This window comes from Embiotoca jacksoni, unplaced genomic scaffold (genome assembly GCF_022577435.1).
Source record: "Embiotoca jacksoni isolate LCO1_2020_lvr unplaced genomic scaffold, fEmbJac1.0.p SCAF_13, whole genome shotgun sequence".
Lineage (NCBI taxonomy): Eukaryota > Metazoa > Chordata > Actinopteri > Embiotocidae > Embiotoca > Embiotoca jacksoni.
Genome location: NW_027185263.1, coordinates 251,102 through 267,500, shown reverse-complemented (window position 1 = coordinate 267,500; position 16,399 = coordinate 251,102). Strand labels below are relative to the sequence as shown.

At 42.9% G+C, this 16,399-nt stretch overlaps 2 protein-coding genes across 8 annotated transcripts in view; one reads left to right on the top strand and one right to left on the bottom strand.

Moving 5' to 3' along the window:
• LOC138196045 (stromal interaction molecule 1-like) overlaps nucleotides 1–13,000 on the top strand; it is a 99,884-nt gene extending 86,884 nt beyond the window's left edge. For 3 of the 7 annotated variants that reach the window (XM_069145718.1, XM_069145716.1, XM_069145717.1), the window contains exons 4-14: nucleotides 1,708–2,028; nucleotides 2,651–2,762; nucleotides 3,905–4,020; nucleotides 4,105–4,279; nucleotides 7,024–7,201; nucleotides 7,312–7,479; nucleotides 8,076–8,176; nucleotides 8,661–8,896; nucleotides 9,501–9,587; nucleotides 9,931–9,994; nucleotides 11,231–13,000. In XM_069145718.1, the coding sequence (XP_069001819.1) occupies nucleotides 1,708–2,028; nucleotides 2,651–2,762; nucleotides 3,905–4,020; nucleotides 4,105–4,279; nucleotides 7,024–7,201; nucleotides 7,312–7,479; nucleotides 8,076–8,176; nucleotides 8,661–8,896; nucleotides 9,501–9,587; nucleotides 9,931–9,994; nucleotides 11,231–11,717 (2,045 nt within the window). In that variant the 3' untranslated portion in view covers nucleotides 11,718–13,000. Of the gene's footprint in view, nucleotides 1–1,707; nucleotides 2,763–3,904; nucleotides 4,021–4,104; nucleotides 4,280–7,023; nucleotides 7,202–7,311; nucleotides 7,480–8,075; nucleotides 8,177–8,660; nucleotides 8,897–9,500; nucleotides 9,588–9,930; nucleotides 9,995–11,230 lie in introns of all 7 variants that reach the window. The other 4 variants (XM_069145719.1, XM_069145721.1, XM_069145723.1 and 1 more) reach the window with 4 other exon arrangements.
• A 2,376-nt stretch (nucleotides 13,001–15,376) lies between these two features.
• Nucleotides 15,377–15,718, bottom strand: LOC138195977 (cerebellar degeneration-related antigen 1-like). Its single transcript, XM_069145633.1, has one exon. The coding sequence runs from the start codon at nucleotides 15,716–15,718 to the stop codon at nucleotides 15,377–15,379; it is 342 nt and encodes a 113-aa protein (XP_069001734.1).
• Between the last annotated feature and the right edge of the window lie 681 nt (nucleotides 15,719–16,399).

Here is a 16,399-nt window from a genome sequence, read left to right as displayed (position 1 = left end):
AGATGTGTGATAGAAGTTGTTTTCTATAGATCTGTGTGATAGAAGTTGTTTTCTATAGATCTATGTGATAGAAGTTGTTTTCTATAGATCTGTGTGTTAGAAGTTGTTTTCTATAGATCTGTGTTAGAAGTTGTTTTCTATAGATCTATGTGATAGATGTTGTTTTCTATAGATCTGTGTGATAGATGTTGTTTTCTATAGATCTGTGTGATAGATGTTGTTTTCTATAGATCTATGTGTGATAGAAGTTGTTTTCTATAGATCTGTGTGATAGAAGTTGTTTTCTATAGATCTGTGATAGAAGTTGTTTTCTATAGATCTATGTGATAGAAGTTGTTTTCTATAGATCTATGTGTGATAGAAGTTGTTTTCTATAGATCTGTGTGATAGAAGTTGTTTTCTATAGATCTGTGATAGAAGTTGTTTTCTATAGATCTATGTGATAGATGTTGTTTTCTATAGATCTGTGTGATAGATGTTGTTTTCTATAGATCTATGTGATAGAAGTTGTTTTCTATAGATCTGTGATAGATGTTGTTTTCTATAGATCTGTGTGATAGAAGTTGTTTTCTATAGATCTATGTGATAGAAGTTGTTTTCTATAGATCTGTGTGTTAGAAGTTGTTTTCTATAGATCTATGTGATAGATGTTGTTTTCTATAGATCTGTGTGATAGATGTTGTTTTCTATAGATCTATGTGTGATAGAAGTTGTTTTCTATAGATCTGTGTGATAGAAGTTGTTTTCTATAGATCTGTGATAGAAGTTGTTTTCTATAGATCTGTGTGATAGAAGTTGTTTTCTATAGATCTGTGATAGAAGTTGTTTTCTATAGATCTATGTGATAGAAGTTGTTTTCTATAGATCTATGTGTGATAGAAGTTGTTTTCTATAGATCTGTGATAGAAGTTGTTTTCTATAGATCTATGTGATAGAAGTTGTTTTCTATAGATCTATGTGATAGAAGTTGTTTTCTATAGATCTGTGTGATAGATGTTGTTTTCTATAGATCTATGTGATAGAAGTTGTTTTCTATAGATCTGTGATAGATGTTGTTTTCTATAGATCTGTGTGATAGAAGTTGTTTTCTATAGATCTATGTGATAGAAGTTGTTTTCTATAGATCTGTGTGTTAGAAGTTGTTTTCTATAGATCTATGTGATAGATGTTGTTTTCTATAGATCTATGTGATAGATGTTGTTTTCTATAGATCTGTGTGATAGATGTTGTTTTCTATAGATCTATGTGTGATAGAAGTTGTTTTCTATAGATCTGTGATAGAAGTTGTTTTCTATAGATCTGTGATAGAAGTTGTTTTCTATAGATCTGTGATAGAAGTTGTTTTCTATAGATCTATGTGATAGATGTTGTTTTCTATAGATCTGTGTGATAGAAGTTGTTTTCTATAGATCTATGTGTGATAGAAGTTGTTTTCTATAGATCTATGTGTGATAGATGTTATTTTCTATAGATCTGTGTGATAGATGTTGTTTTCTATAGATCTATGTGATAGAAGTTGTTTTCTATAGATCTGTGTGTTAGAAGTTGTTTTCTATAGATTTATGTGATAGATGTTGTTTTCTATAGATCTATGTGTGATAGATGTTATTTTCTATAGATCTGTGTGATAGATGTTATTTTCTATAGATCGGTGTGATAGATGTTATTTTCTATAGATCTATGTGTGATAGAAGTTATTTTCTATAGAGCCGTGCGTGATAGACCAGCAGCTCTGTCACGATGAAAACTCCCTCCTGAGTTTCGAAGCAATCTGCAGCATCCACAAACTGATGGACGACGACGCTGACGGCACGGTGGACACGACCGAGACCGATGAGGTGAGACACAGCAAACGTCCATGTTTTCTAGCTCTGAACGTGAACCGGCTGCAGACATGTTTGTTTCTTCCTCAGTTTCTCAGGGAGGATATGAAGTATCACGACCCCAAAGCCAAACAGAGCAGCTTCCACCGAGCTGACCTGCACATCAGCGTGGAGGACATGTGGACCGCTTGGAAGAGCTCTGAAGGTGTGTGTGTGTGTGTGTGTGTGTGTGTGTGTGTGTGTGTGTGTGTGTGTGTGTTAGTTTCAACTAGACACAGAAAAATAAACCGAAGTGAACGACTGCTGGAGGAGATCTGAGGTTTTCCTCGTCGTAAACAGTCGTTTACTTTCGGTATTTGTTTACTTTGACAAGAAAAGACAACATTCACATCTTCACCTCGGCTCACAGGACCGAACCAGACTCCATGCAAAAAATATGAAATTTAATTTAGTTACAGGAAAATTTAAAGTTAATCAGCTGTAGTTTGTTATAAAAGGAAAGGATGAAGAGCAGAGGATAAAGAAAGAGACAAGAAAGAAGAAAGGAAAGGAAGAAAGAAGAAGGAGAGAGGGAGAGAGAGAGAGAGAAAATAATGAACAAAACAAGCAAAGAAGGAAGGAAAGATAGATCAAAGGAAATAAATAGATAAAGAAGGAGGGGAAGAGCAGGAAGCTTCAGGAGCGTCCGAAAAGTTTTTAGAAACTGTTGAAGATGTTTATTTAAGAGAGCGGCGGGATGAAGAATCTGTTATTGAAAGTTCAGGCCAGAACAGGAAGCGTGTTCTTCTTCTCTGTATTTCCCGTCATGCTGCCGTGTGTGTTTCCAGTGTACAACTGGACGGTGCAGCAGGTGGAGGAATGGCTGCTCGTCAGCGTGGAGCTTCCTCAGTACACACAAACCTTCAGCAAACAGCAGCTGGACGGCCGAGCGCTCCCCAGGTCAGAACACCTGATTCACTGCTTCAATCAACTTTATTTACACAGAACAGAGACAACAGGTCACACCCCAACCAATATAAGACATGTATTTAATATAGATTAAATCATATTGTCACATTAAACACAGCAGATCTGTGTGTGTAAACCTCCTGTGTGCAGTGCATCATGGGAGTTCAGACCAGCGTCATAGATCACTGTGAAACTGCAGGAAACTTCAAATCGGACAGATTCTCGGGCAGCTTCTGAACTGTCTGTCTCTGGTTTCCACATTGCTTCATGGAGGTTAAGTTCAGATGCACATCGGAGGTGATGATGTCATCAGGAAGAGGAAGTCTCACTGGCTCCAGAACCGTGTGAGCTCAGATCTGACTGAGTTGTGACTCCCGAGGAGGAAGAGTGAGTTTGGTGGAACTCGCAGCAGTCGGGAAGAAGTCCACGGAAATAACTCGTATTACTCCGAACATCGTGATTCACTTTGGTTTACTGCTCTCTGCTGCCGGCTGCATCAATCCGGCTATTTTTACAGACTCAAAACAACCACTTATGAAACCTTCACTTCACCGAGCATGTGACCAGGGTCAGTGGGGCTTCTGTCCAGTTCAGTAGACCAGTAAACAGGCTCATTATATATCATATTATGTCATAAACCCACATTAACAGACGTAAATCCCTGCTGATGGTGCTGCAGTAAACATCTCCTGTCAGGAAACCTGTTTGTTTGTGTTGTTTTCTTCTCGTGGATTTTAACCACAAATAAATAAAAGTGGACGTAGTTTCTGGGTCTGAAAAGTGAGGCTGATGCAGAAGTGCTTTAAAGTCCAATACCACCGATGGCCACCAGGGGCTGCCCCCAATAGACCCCTGTTCAAAAAACATCAACTTCTATCATGAAATACAAAGTCAAAGGCCTCAAAAAGCACTATGTTTTGGGGGCGTGTCTTGTTTGATTGACAGGTTTGGGGTGCAGTCAGGTTTCCTCAGACTCCTCCCCGGCTCGTCCAAATATGGTCACTTCTGGCTCCAAAACAGCAGGATGGCGACGGGCAAACTTGAGTCGCTCACAAACCAACCGTTGACATCCATGTCTGTTGTCGTTTGATGGTAACGTGCCCCCCCCCCCCCCCCCCAACTCCCCCCGGCAGGCTGGCGGTGAAGAACACCACCCTGACGGTGTCCCTCCTGAAGATCTTGGACCGAAGTCATGCTCAGAAGCTGCAGCTCAAAGCCCTCGACATCGTGCTGTTCGGACCTCCGCCAGGTGCGTGAACGTTTCTATAGTTACGTAAATAAACATGTATGTATTAGTATATTTACAGCAGGTGTGTATGTTGTGTGTCCGCAGGCCGACAGAACCGGTGGAAGGACCTGGTTCTGTGTGTGTCCATCCTGATGGCGCTGGCCGGCTGCTGGTTCGCTTATGTCCAGACCAGGAAGTCCAGAGACGACATGGGGAAGCTGGTGAAGGACCTGGAGGGTCTGCAGCGGGCCGAGCAGAGCCTGCTGGACCTGCAGGAGAAGTGAGTCCATCATCCTCAACCCCAACCAGAACAGAACCTGTCACCTACAACTGATCCCCAAAAGTACCGACTGATCCCCAAAGTACCGACTGATCCCCAAAGTACCGACTGGTCCCCAAAGTACCGACTGGTCCCCAAAAGAACAGACTGATCCCCAAAAGTACCGACTGATCCCCAAAAGTACCGACTGATCCCAAAAGAACAGACTGATCCCCAAAGTACCGACTGATCCCCAAAGTACCGACTGATCCCCAAAAGAACAGACTGATCCCAAAAGTACCGACTGATCCCCAAAGTACCGACTGATCCCCAAAGTACCGACTGGTCCCCAAAGTACCGACTGGTCCCCAAAAGAACAGACTGATCCCCAAAAGTACCGACTGATCCCCAAAGTACCGACTGATCCCAAAAGAACAGACTGATCCCCAAAAGTACCGACTGATCCCCAAAAGTACCGACTGATCCCCAAAAGTACCGACTGATCCCCAAAGTACCGACTGATCCCAAAAGTACCGACTGATCCCAAAAGTACCGACTGATCCCCAAAAGTACCGACTGATCCCCAAAGAACAGACTGATCCCAAAAGAACAGACTGATCCCCAAAAGAACAGACTGATCCCCAAAAGAACAGACTGATCCCCAAAAGTACCGACTGATCCCCAAAGTACCGACTGATCCCCAAAAGTACCGACTGATCCCCAAAAGTACCGACTGATCCCCAAAAGTACCGACTGATCCCCAAAGAACAGACTGATCCCAAAAGAACAGACTGATCCCCAAAGTGCCAACTGATCCCAAAAGAACAGACTGATCCCCAAAAGAACAGACTGATCCCCAAAAGAACAGACTGATCCCCAAAAGAACAGACTGATCCCAAAAGAACAGACTGATCCCAAAAGTACCGACTGATCCCCAAAAGTACCGACTGATCCCCAAAGTACCGACTGATCCCCAAAAGTACCGACTGATCCCCAAAAGTACCAACTGCAAACATAAACAAACCGCCACAGTTCTCAGTACCACTATCAGATCTAGTAGAAGTACTGCTGGTACTAACACTACTGTAACAACTACTACCAGTTATACTACTACTGCTTACTGTTTGTACAACGGTTACTATGACGACCTGCGACCGTTTCTACCTCCACAGTGCTGCTGCTTCTACCTGTGTTCATAATCTCATGTAATTAAAACTGCGACTGAGCTGCTGCCGCCAGGAGGAAATAACTCTTCTCCACTGTTTGTGTGTGTGTGTGTGTGTGTGTGTGTGTGTGTGTGTGTGTGTGTGTGTGTGTGTGTGTGTGACGGCCTCTACAGAAACTTTCTGTCTGAAGTCCTTATATGGGTAAAGAATAGCCAGCAGCTCAGTCAGCACACACACACACACACACACACACACACACACACACATAACCTGCATGTACACACTAACATACAGCACACACACTCTCTGAGTCGTGTTGTAACATGCTGCGTAACAGCTCAGTTTCCTACTCTGAACACTTGTACTGCGTTTTATACTGACAGTACTGCGTTTTATACTGCGTTTTATACTGACAGTACTGCGTTTTATACTGAGTTTTATACTGACAGTACTGCGTTTTATACTGAGTTTTATACTGACAGTACTGCAGTAGCACTTATTTTCATTATTGATTGATTATTTATTTTGTCGATGGTGACGTCTAAACAAAGAGACACAAAACAGACGGTAAAAGTTTTCCAGCTATGACTGTTGGCACTATTCTACTGTGTAACTCCAGTACTACTACTGCTAGTACTACTACTAGAACTACTACTGCTAGTACTACTACTACTGCTACTACTTGTACTACATTTCACACACACACACACTGAACTGCCCCTCAGGGATCAGTCGAAGCATCAGCTCTGTTTCCTCTCTGAATCGTCAGAGCAGTGTGTTTGTCTAAAAATAGTAACACACACGAGCGCACACACACACACACACACACACACACACACACACACACACACACAGAGCCACAGCGCCTCCTACTGGCGCCAGCGTTCATTTAAATCTTTTAAACAAAAGCACTTCCTGTTTCTGTCGGGATGAAAATTTGTTATTGATGAGTTATGTCAACACGTTTGTTTCCTCCACATTAACCTCCATTTAATTCATTTATTTCATACATTTCATGTATTTGATTTAATTCATTTATTTCTTATATTTCATTTATTTCATATATCTCATTTATTTGATTTCATTTATTTGATTTCATTTATTTGATTTAATTAATTTGATTCATTTATTTAATTTCTTTAATTTATTTCATATATTTAATTTATTTGATTTAATTCATTCATTTGATATATTTAATTTATTTCATATATTTCATTTGATTTAATTCATTTATTTCATGTATTTCATTTATTTGATTTCTTCCTGCTGCTTCAGTCTCGTGTGTTTCAGTTGGCTTTTGACTTTTTATTGAATTGTTTTTATTGCTTATTTTTCGGACTGTTTTACGTCTGTTTGATTTATTTGGTGTTCATGTGGATATTAGAAGATAATGTTTTGATATTTTCTGACCTTTATTGTCCTAAAACATCAGTTATTAAATAATAATCAGCTATATTGATCGTGATACAAGTTAATTATTGAATATTTATATGTAGTGATCTGGGCAGTTACTTCTTACACTTTGTTTGTTGGAGTCTCCTCTCCACGATGCGTTCAGGTGCAGCGGGAATTCTGACCCTCCTGCTTGTCTCCTGTCAGACTGCTGCAGGCGCAGGAGGAGCAGCGCTGCGTCCAGGTGGAGAAGGTGAAGGTGGAGGAGGAGCTGAGACACGAGATCGACTCGGCCAAACTAGAAGCTCAACGGATCCGCGAGCTCCGAGAGGGAACGGAGAACGAGAGGATCCGTCCGAAATACGCCGAGGAGGAGCTGGATCAGGTGAGGAGGCCGGGTCGGCCGAACCGGGGCGACGGGGCGACTCTCTGGCAGCCGGCCCGTCGACGGGTCGGCTCGTCCTCTCAGCCGCGTCTCCTCTCTGTCGGTCGCAGGTCCGAATGGCGCTGAAGAAGGCGGAGCGGGAGCTGGAGTCGCGGGCTCTCTGGGCGCCGCCGGAGGCTCTGCAGGCGTGGCTACAGCTCACACATGAAGTGGAAGTTCAATATTACAACATCAAGAAGCAGAGCGCAGAGAAACAGCTGCTGCAGGCCAGAGAGGGGGTGAGGAGGGGGTGAGGAGGGAGGAGGGGGGGATAATGATGGTGGTGATGATGATGATGTTGGTGATGATGGTGGTGGTGGTGGTGGTGGTGGTGATGGTGATGATGATGATGGTGGTGATGATGATGATGATGGTGGTGGTGGTGGTGGTGGTAATGATGATGGTGGTGGTGGTGATGGTGGTAATGATGATGGTGGTGGTGGTGGTGATGGTGATGATGGTGATGATGGTGGTGATGATGATGATGGTGGTGGTGGTGATGATGATGATGATGATGGTGGTGGTGGTGGTGGTGGTAATGATGATGGTGGTGGTGGTGATGGTGATGATGATGATGGTGGTGGTGGTGGTGGTGGTGGTGGTAATGATGATGGTGGTGGTGGTGGTGATGGTGATGATGGTGATGATGGTGGTGATGATGATGATGGTGGTGGTGGTGATGATGATGATGATGGTGGTGGTGGTGGTGATGATGATGATGATGATGGTGGTGATGATGGTGGTGATGATGGTGGTGTTGATGGTGGTGATGATGGTGATGATGATGGTGGTGTTGATGGTGGTGATGATGGTGATGATGATGGTGGTGTTTCAGGCAGAGAAGATCAAGAAGAAGAGGAGTTCTCTGTTCGGGACGTTCCATGTGGCTCACAGCTCCTCGTTGGACGACGTCGACCACAAGATCCTCTCTGCCAAGTGAGTGACCTTTGACCCAGAAAAACAATCTATACAGTCTATTTCTAAAAGTGTTCGTAGCTTCAGGTCTGTAAAATGGTTCTGATCCAGAAGTGTCTTCAGCTGCAATACCAGCGAGTGCCACTAGAGGTCGTCTCCAAAAAGCCTCCGGCTCCATAGACTCCCATTCAACTTCTCTCATCAAATCCAAAGTGAATAAAATGTGTCCATCAGTTATCTCGGTGTTGTTAGCTAAAGTCACTCCTTCTTATTAGTTTTCTGGAGGTCCATCTGAAAATAATCCCTCATTCATTAGAAAAGAAGATCCAAGAAGACCTGGTTTTGGGGGCGTGTCTGTTTGATTGACAGGCCTGTGGTGCAGTCAGGTTACAGCTATCGGTGGGCGGGACGTAGTATCGTCAGGTTTCCAATCAGATCGGTCAGATCCACCTCTGGCTCCTCCCCTAGCTCGTCCAAATATGGTCACTTCCTGCTCCCCCCCCAGACAGGCCCTGGCCGAGGTGACAGCGGCCCTGCGGGAGAAGCTCCACCGCTGGCAGCACATCGAGTCGCTGACGGGTTTCTGTCTGGTCAACAATCCGGGTTTGGGAGCGCTGGCCGCCGCCCTCAACCTGGACCCCGCCTTCCTCGGCCTGCGACCTCCGACCCCTCAGCACCTCCTCCTGTCGGATGACCTGGACGACATGGACGAGGACATCCTGTCTCCCGGGACGCTGCAGTGTAAGTTGGAACGTAACGCCGTGAGCTCGCACGTCATCGTAAAACAAAGACGTTGATTTGTTTTATTTACGATGTTTCACATTTTAACATTTACATAGAAAATAATTCGTTATAATCCTTCTGTAGTTTTAATACGACTGACACTAATCCAGCCGACACAAAATCAAACCTCAAATCTGTCAAATCGTGTTTTTATTGAATATAAATATAATAAAAGATCAAATTCAAAGATTCTCGACCTCTAAAATACTCTTTGTATTTTCTAGACTGGAAAAGCAGGTAATCTGAGTACATGATGTCATCAGAACCAAACGTTTGATATCTCTTCGCTGTATTCGTCAGCCTCCGTCTGTGCAGCAGCGCCCCCTGCTGCGTGGAGGTCGGACTCTGTAGTACGATAACGTGAAACAAGTCGCTCGCTCACCAAAATGATGAGAAACATAAAAGCTGCCAGTTTGTTGGAGTTTATAAGTGCTTCTGTTGTTTTTCTCGACCATCTGACACTTGGTTCACTTTGGGAACCAGGAAGTTCAAAATTTAACTTTAAATTTGAAAAACAACTTCCTCTTTTCTTGGTATCTCTCTCCTGATTGGCTCCCTCCAGATGCGGCGTGGCAGATGGACAGGCGACTGAGTGACCTCTGGCCCCTGAGCAGCATTGCAGACACACAGTCACCATGGAAACAATCCGGTTGGCCCCTCCCTCTTTTTTAGCCTCCCTCTGTCTGATTGGCTCTCACCTCTCTGCACTCAGCAGGGTTAATTCTCTGATTGACGAGCACCTCCAAACTCCGCCCACTAGCTTTTCACCATTTAAAAACAACATAGAACCTTTTAAAAAGATCATTTTATTTTGAAGGTTTGCTGCTAAAACTGAACTTTAACATAAAACTGCACTTTGCACTGTTCTGCATGTGTTTTCTGAAAATTTGCCGTCCTTTCACTTTAAAATATTTTCTTAAGTTTGTGTCTTTTTGATTCTGGATTTTCAAACTATAAGAACCAGCTCACTGTAACTCCTCCCTCTCCTGCAGCTCAGAGTCTGATGCCCCTGAGACAGAGGATGGGAGACCCCGCCGTCATGTTCAGCTCTCAAAGGTTGGTTGAGGGGCGGGGCTTACCAGCAGGAGGGGCGTGGCATGTCCACATCTTCATTTAGTTTATAAATGGGCAGATTAGACAGGAATTTAAACGTTCACAATTGTTCTGGATTTCAAATTTACGTGTTCCGATTTTTTAGAACGTGAGTTTTCAGGATTTTATGTTTACGAGTTTTCTGAGTGGTCAGGATTTATACTTTACTGGTTTTCAGAGATTCCGATAAGAATTCACAGTTTACGTCACAATTTTTGCGCTCACGAGTTTTCAGGATTTCTCAGCAATAAAGATTTAGTGTTTATGAGTTTTCGTAGTTTGCAGATAATAGAATTTTTAGCATTTATAAATTTTAGAAATGGCTCAGAATTTATACTTTACTAGTTTTCAGAGATTTCGGTAACAATTCAGACTTTACGAGTTCTCTTGATTTACAATTTACAAATTGTCAGAAGTTAGACAAGAATTAAGTGTACGAGTTTTTGAAAGGTTTCAGAATTTATACTTTAGTTGTTTTTCAAAATTTCGGTAAGAAGTCGACGTTTGTGTTTTACAAGTTTTCTGGATTTTGAATTGATCAGAATTTGAAATTTACTATTTTCCCAAACGGTCAGATTTTATTTACGAGTGTCGAGTTTTAGCGTTTACAAGTTTTCAATTTTTTAAATTCTGGTCAGAATTTTGAGGTTACGTTTTTTTTATAGTTTTTTTTTTTACAAGTAGTCAAAATTTTAACGACAATTTGGTGTCTTTTAAGTGGTCACATTTTGTACTTTACAAGGTTACAAGTTTTACGAGTTTACGTATTTCATGAGTCATCAGAATTTTTACAAAATTTTCTGAAAATTCAGATTTTTGTGTTTACAAGTGTCGTTTTTTTTCTCTTTTTTTTACAGTCAGTAATTTGGCTTTTCAGGATCATTTTTACATTTGGTTGTTTTTTTAATGATCCTGTCAAGCAAATTTAATTCAAGAATAATCCAGATTGACTGAGATTTCTGATCGCGGTGGTTCAGACATGTTTCAGGAATCAGATGTACTTTTCTTGTTTTTCTCTTTTTCAGTTTTTATAAACCAGCTGTTTCGTGCTTAAAGTTAAAGTTAAACCTGAAGGTTCCTGAACTTTCAGAAACCTCCGAGTTCATCTGAGCTTTACGTCGATCTGAGACTGAAATTGATTGAGATCAATATTTAATTTTCTTATACGTGTATATCAATAATTCTCTCCGTCTCTCTCAGGGACATCATGAACCGCTCAGACTCTGACTCCGCCCTCCCGCTGTCTCACGGCGAATCACGAGGCCTGTACAGCTCCAAGCCCTACCCCCTGTCATCCAGGCCCCACCCCCTGCAGGCTGGGGGCTCCGGGCTCGGTGGAGGAGGAGGAGGAGGAGGAGGAGGCCTGGAGAAGAGCTCCAGCCTCGGGGAGCTGAGAGGCTCCTCCGCCGCCGCCCTCGCCTCCTCCTGCTCCACCCGCTCCCTCTGCGTCACGTCGGACGCCAACGGGCCGGTCATCTTCTCGTCCTCCGCCTCGTCCAGCTCGTCGGGCAGCGGCCGGGGGGCGGGGCTCCAGCTGCCGACGAGGAGGAGCCCGGTGGAGGGGGACGGAGGGGAGGAGGGGGACGGAGGGGAGGAGGGGGACGGAGGGGAGGAGGGCGAGTCGTCCGGCAGCCGCAGGAGAAACGCTTTCAACAAGATCTTCAAGAAGAAGCACAGACGCCACTGAACACCTCAGACCGGGATGAAGCCCCTCCCACCTGCCGCCGCCTCACAATGACATCATCGAGAGGACGCCGCCCACAGGAGCAGTGGACTCTTAACGCCTCACAATGACATCATCGAGAGGACGCCGCCCACAGGAGCAGTGGACTCTTAACGCCTCACGCTTCTGCTTTTCTTTTCTCCACATTAAACCGAGGAAAGATTTCAAACAGACGTCACGACGCAACGACACAAACCAACGAAGAAGAACGAGGAGGACTGAAGTCGAAGCAGGAAGTCAGACGGAGTTTTCCTTCTTAAAGTTTGAACTACCGGACCGAACGACCAAACCACCGAACTACCGAACCACCGGACCAAACTACCGAACTGCCAAACCACCGAACTACCGAACTGCCAAACCACCGAACCGCCGAACTACCGAACCACCGGACCAAACTACCGAACTGCCAAACCACCGAACCGCCGAACTGCCGAACTGCCGAACCACCGAACCGCCGAACCGCCGAACTGCCGAACCACCGAACTACCGAACCACCGGACCAAACTACCGAACTGCCAAACCACCGAACCGCCGAACCACCGAACTACCGAACCACCGGACCAAACTACCGAACTGCCAAACTGCCAAACCACCGAACTACTGGACCGAACCACCGAACCACCGGACCGAACTACCGAACTACCGAACTCTGTCAAAGCAGCTCCACCGTTCAGCGAGTGTGATGCATGATGGGAAGTTGCACGGTCGTCTGTCGATGCTGTTTTTGTGTAAATTGTATATTCCAGAAAGTTCGTGGTTTTATTTTGTGTGTCGACGCCCGATCACGTTTTCTTTGTCGTAATTTTGTTCAGCGTACGTGACGATGACGCCCTGATCACTGTCGTCATGACAACAGAGCCTGAGGTCTGAAACGTAAACAAACGTCAGCTGATGTCTGCAGCAGGAAGTTTGAATCCCGTAAACTTGATTGACTCCAAAACTTTAAGTTGTCGTCGGTCAGAAAGATCCAACGTCTAAAATCAGAAAGAAAGTTTGGAAGCCGCCGGGTTTCTTTGATTTAATGATGTTTGTTTATTTGTTTATCTGTGATGTCACGTTTTACACATTTACTGATAAAAACAAAATGCTTAAGAACAGTTTTTAATGACTTGAATTGAAGTTATTCATTTAGTAAATACTCTTCGAATGCTTTCAGAAGTTTAATTTGTGCTCCTGAATGAATAAATCACACCTTAAATAACTCCACTTAATAATTTATACTTTAAATAAAGTACGGTCAAATAACTCGTACTGTGATTTCATTATTTTAATTATTAGTCGAGTCGACCTCATTTATTTCAAATGATTAATTATGGTTCGCTAAATTCAAAACAGATTACAGGTCAAATATATTCTGTGATGTTTTGCAGGATTATGAATCTTTTTCAGGGAGCTGCTGTAAAAAAACTAAATTGCATATTTCTTTCCTTGACTTTAACCAGCAGGTGGCGCCACAGACCACAGAGGTCAGAGGTGAGTCAGTCAACAAACCCAGAGATGAACATTTGTGAACCTTCAGAATAAAATCAGATGATGTTTTCATACATATTTATAATCTAGGAAATTCAAACTTTTTAGCAGCACTGGAACTTTAAAATGTGATCCAGAGAATTTTAAAGTTTTTAATATTTGTCTTAATAGAACGAATATTTTGGTGAGTCGGTGGTTTTCTTGATTTATAACTGGAGACCAGAGTTCGATTAAAAACAATTTTTGGTTGAATATCAAACGTTCCTGCAGTCGGGTGAAAAGTTTCTTGTTTTTGCTGAAAACTTCCTGATCACGTTTCCGGCCGCATTAATTTCACCTTATAAGGTTTCCTCCCTCCGAACACTTCGTTCCTCCGTTTGACTCCTCCCCCCGACCACATCCTGTTTCTCCTCAAACCGCCAACACTGATTGGTCAGAAGATAAGAACGATATTTTATAAATGTGATATTGTGACCTTCAACCTTGTTTAGTTTGTTTGTTTGTAAGAAACTGAAAAAAAAAACAAAGTTTTGCCTTCAGGAGGATTTCAAGTCCTCCATTCAGAAATCAACTATTTTTATGTCCTGCGCTCCTCAAATTCACCATCGATGCTCAAAATCTCTTCTTACACAACCAGAACTAGAAACCATAGAACGAGAAACCATAGAACTAGAAAGTACAGAACTACAAACCATAGAACTAAACCATAGAACTAGAAACCACAGAACTAAACCATAGAACGAGAAACCATAGAACTAGAAAGTACAGAACTAGAAAGTACAGAACTACAAACCATAGAACTAAACCATAGAACTAGAAACCACAGAACTAAACCATAGAACTAGAAACCACAGAACTAGAAACCACAGAACTAAACCATAGAACTAGAAACCATAGAACTAGAAAGTACAGAACTAGAAACCACAGAACTAGAAAGTACAGAACTACAAACCATAGAACTAAACCATAGAACTAGAAACCACAGAAATAGAAACCATAGAACTAGAAACCACAGAACTAGAAACCACAGAACTAAACCATAGAACTAGAAACCATAGAACTAGAAAGTACAGAACTAGAAACCATAGAACTAGAAACCACAGAACTAGAAACCACAGAACTAAACCATAGAACTAGAAAGTACAGAACTAGAAACCATAGAACGAGAAACCATAGAACTGGAAACCACAGAACTAGAAACCATAGAACTAGAAACCATAGAACTAGAAACTACAGAACTACAAACCATAGAACCAGAAACAATAGAACCAGAAACTACAGAACTAGAAGCCATAGACCTAGAAACCGCAGAACTAAACCATAGAACTAGAAAGTACAGAACTAGAAACCATAGAACTAGAAACCACAGAACTAGAAACTACAGAACCAGAAACCATAGAACTAGAAACCATAGAACCAGAAACCATAGAACTAGAAACTACAGAACTACAAACCATAGAACCAGAAACTACAGAACTAGAAACTACAGAACTAGAAACCATAGAACTAGAAACCATAGAACCAGAAACCATAGAACTAGAAACTACAGAACTACAAACCATAGAACTAGAAACCACAGAACTTGAAACCACAGAACTAGAAACTACAGAAGTAGAAACCACAGAACTAGAAACCATAGAACTAGAAACCACAGAACTAGAAACTACAGAACTAGAAACTACAGAACTAGAAACCACAGAACTAGAAACTACAGAACTAGAAACTACAGAACTAGAAACCATAGAACTAGAAACCATAGAACCAGAAACCATAGAACTAGAAACTACAGAACTACAAACCATAGAACCAGAAACAATAGAACCAGAAACTACAGAACTAGGAACTACAGAACTAGAAACCATAGAACTAGAAACCATAGAACTAGAAACTACAGAACTAGAAACCATAGAACCAGAAACCATAGAACTAGAAACCATTAGAACCATAAACCATGGAACTGGAAACTACAGAACTAGAAACCATAGAACCAGAAACCATAGAACTAGAAACTACAGAACTAGAAACCACAGAACTCTGACGCCTCAGAAGGAGAAGCGAGAGACGCAACTTCCTGCAGGAGACTTCCTGCTGAGCAGCTTCCTCTTCATCACCAACTCGTTTTATCCTGATGTTTATCAAATACTTAACATTTCTCACTGAATGTATAATCGCTGTCCCACGTCCTCCACGTCATCCCTTTCATCCACGTCCTCCATGTCCTCCACATCCTCCCTTACATCCACATCCTCCAAGTCCTCCATGTCCTCCACGTCCTCCCTTTCATCCACGTCCTCCATGTCCTCCACGTCCGCCACGTCCTCCCTTTCATCCACGTCCTCCAAGTCCTCCACGTCCTCCCTTTCATCCACGTCCTCCAAGTCCTCCACGTCCTCCACGTCCCCCACGTACTCCATGTCCTCCACGTCTGCCACGTCCTCCCTTTCATCCACGTCCTCCAAGTCCTCCACGTCCTCCACGTCCCCCACGTACTCCATGTCCTCCACGTCCGCCACATCCTCCCTTTCATCCACGTCCTCCAAGTCCTCCACGTCCTCCCTTTCATCCACGTCCTACATGTCCTCCAAGTCCTCCACGTCCTCCATGTCCTCCACGTCCTCCATGTCCCCCACGTACTCCATGTCCTCCACGTCCGCCACGTCCTCCCTTTCATCCCTTTCATCCACGTCCTCCAAGTCCTCCACGTCCTCCCTTTCATCCACGTCCTCCAAGTCCTCCACGTCCTCCATGTCCTCCACGTCCTCCCACACCGGCTCCTCTCCCCTCCGGTTCGTTGGAATCTCGTCCCTCTCAGCTTCTCTGTAAAAACATCCTCCACGAATTTAGTTCAATCAACTAAACTTTCTTCATTAATTAAATTTCATGTTGCACTTTTTTTTTAATTCAAATTAAAAAAAAATATTTTTTCAGCTCACTTGAGAACTTAAATATATTATTGATAATTTTTGGAAAAAGCTGCCAGAACAATCATAAAAACCTGATCATTACATTGTTTCTCAGCTCTATGAAATTAGAAGTTTTTACTTGTTGTTTTATATTTAATAAAAGTATTTAACCTTTTATTACAGCTGAGTGAATCGTGCAGATTAAAACTGATTTTAACAAATCTGTTTCCTATAAAATAAAAGGCGTATTTATTTTAAACGTGTTGGAGCTTT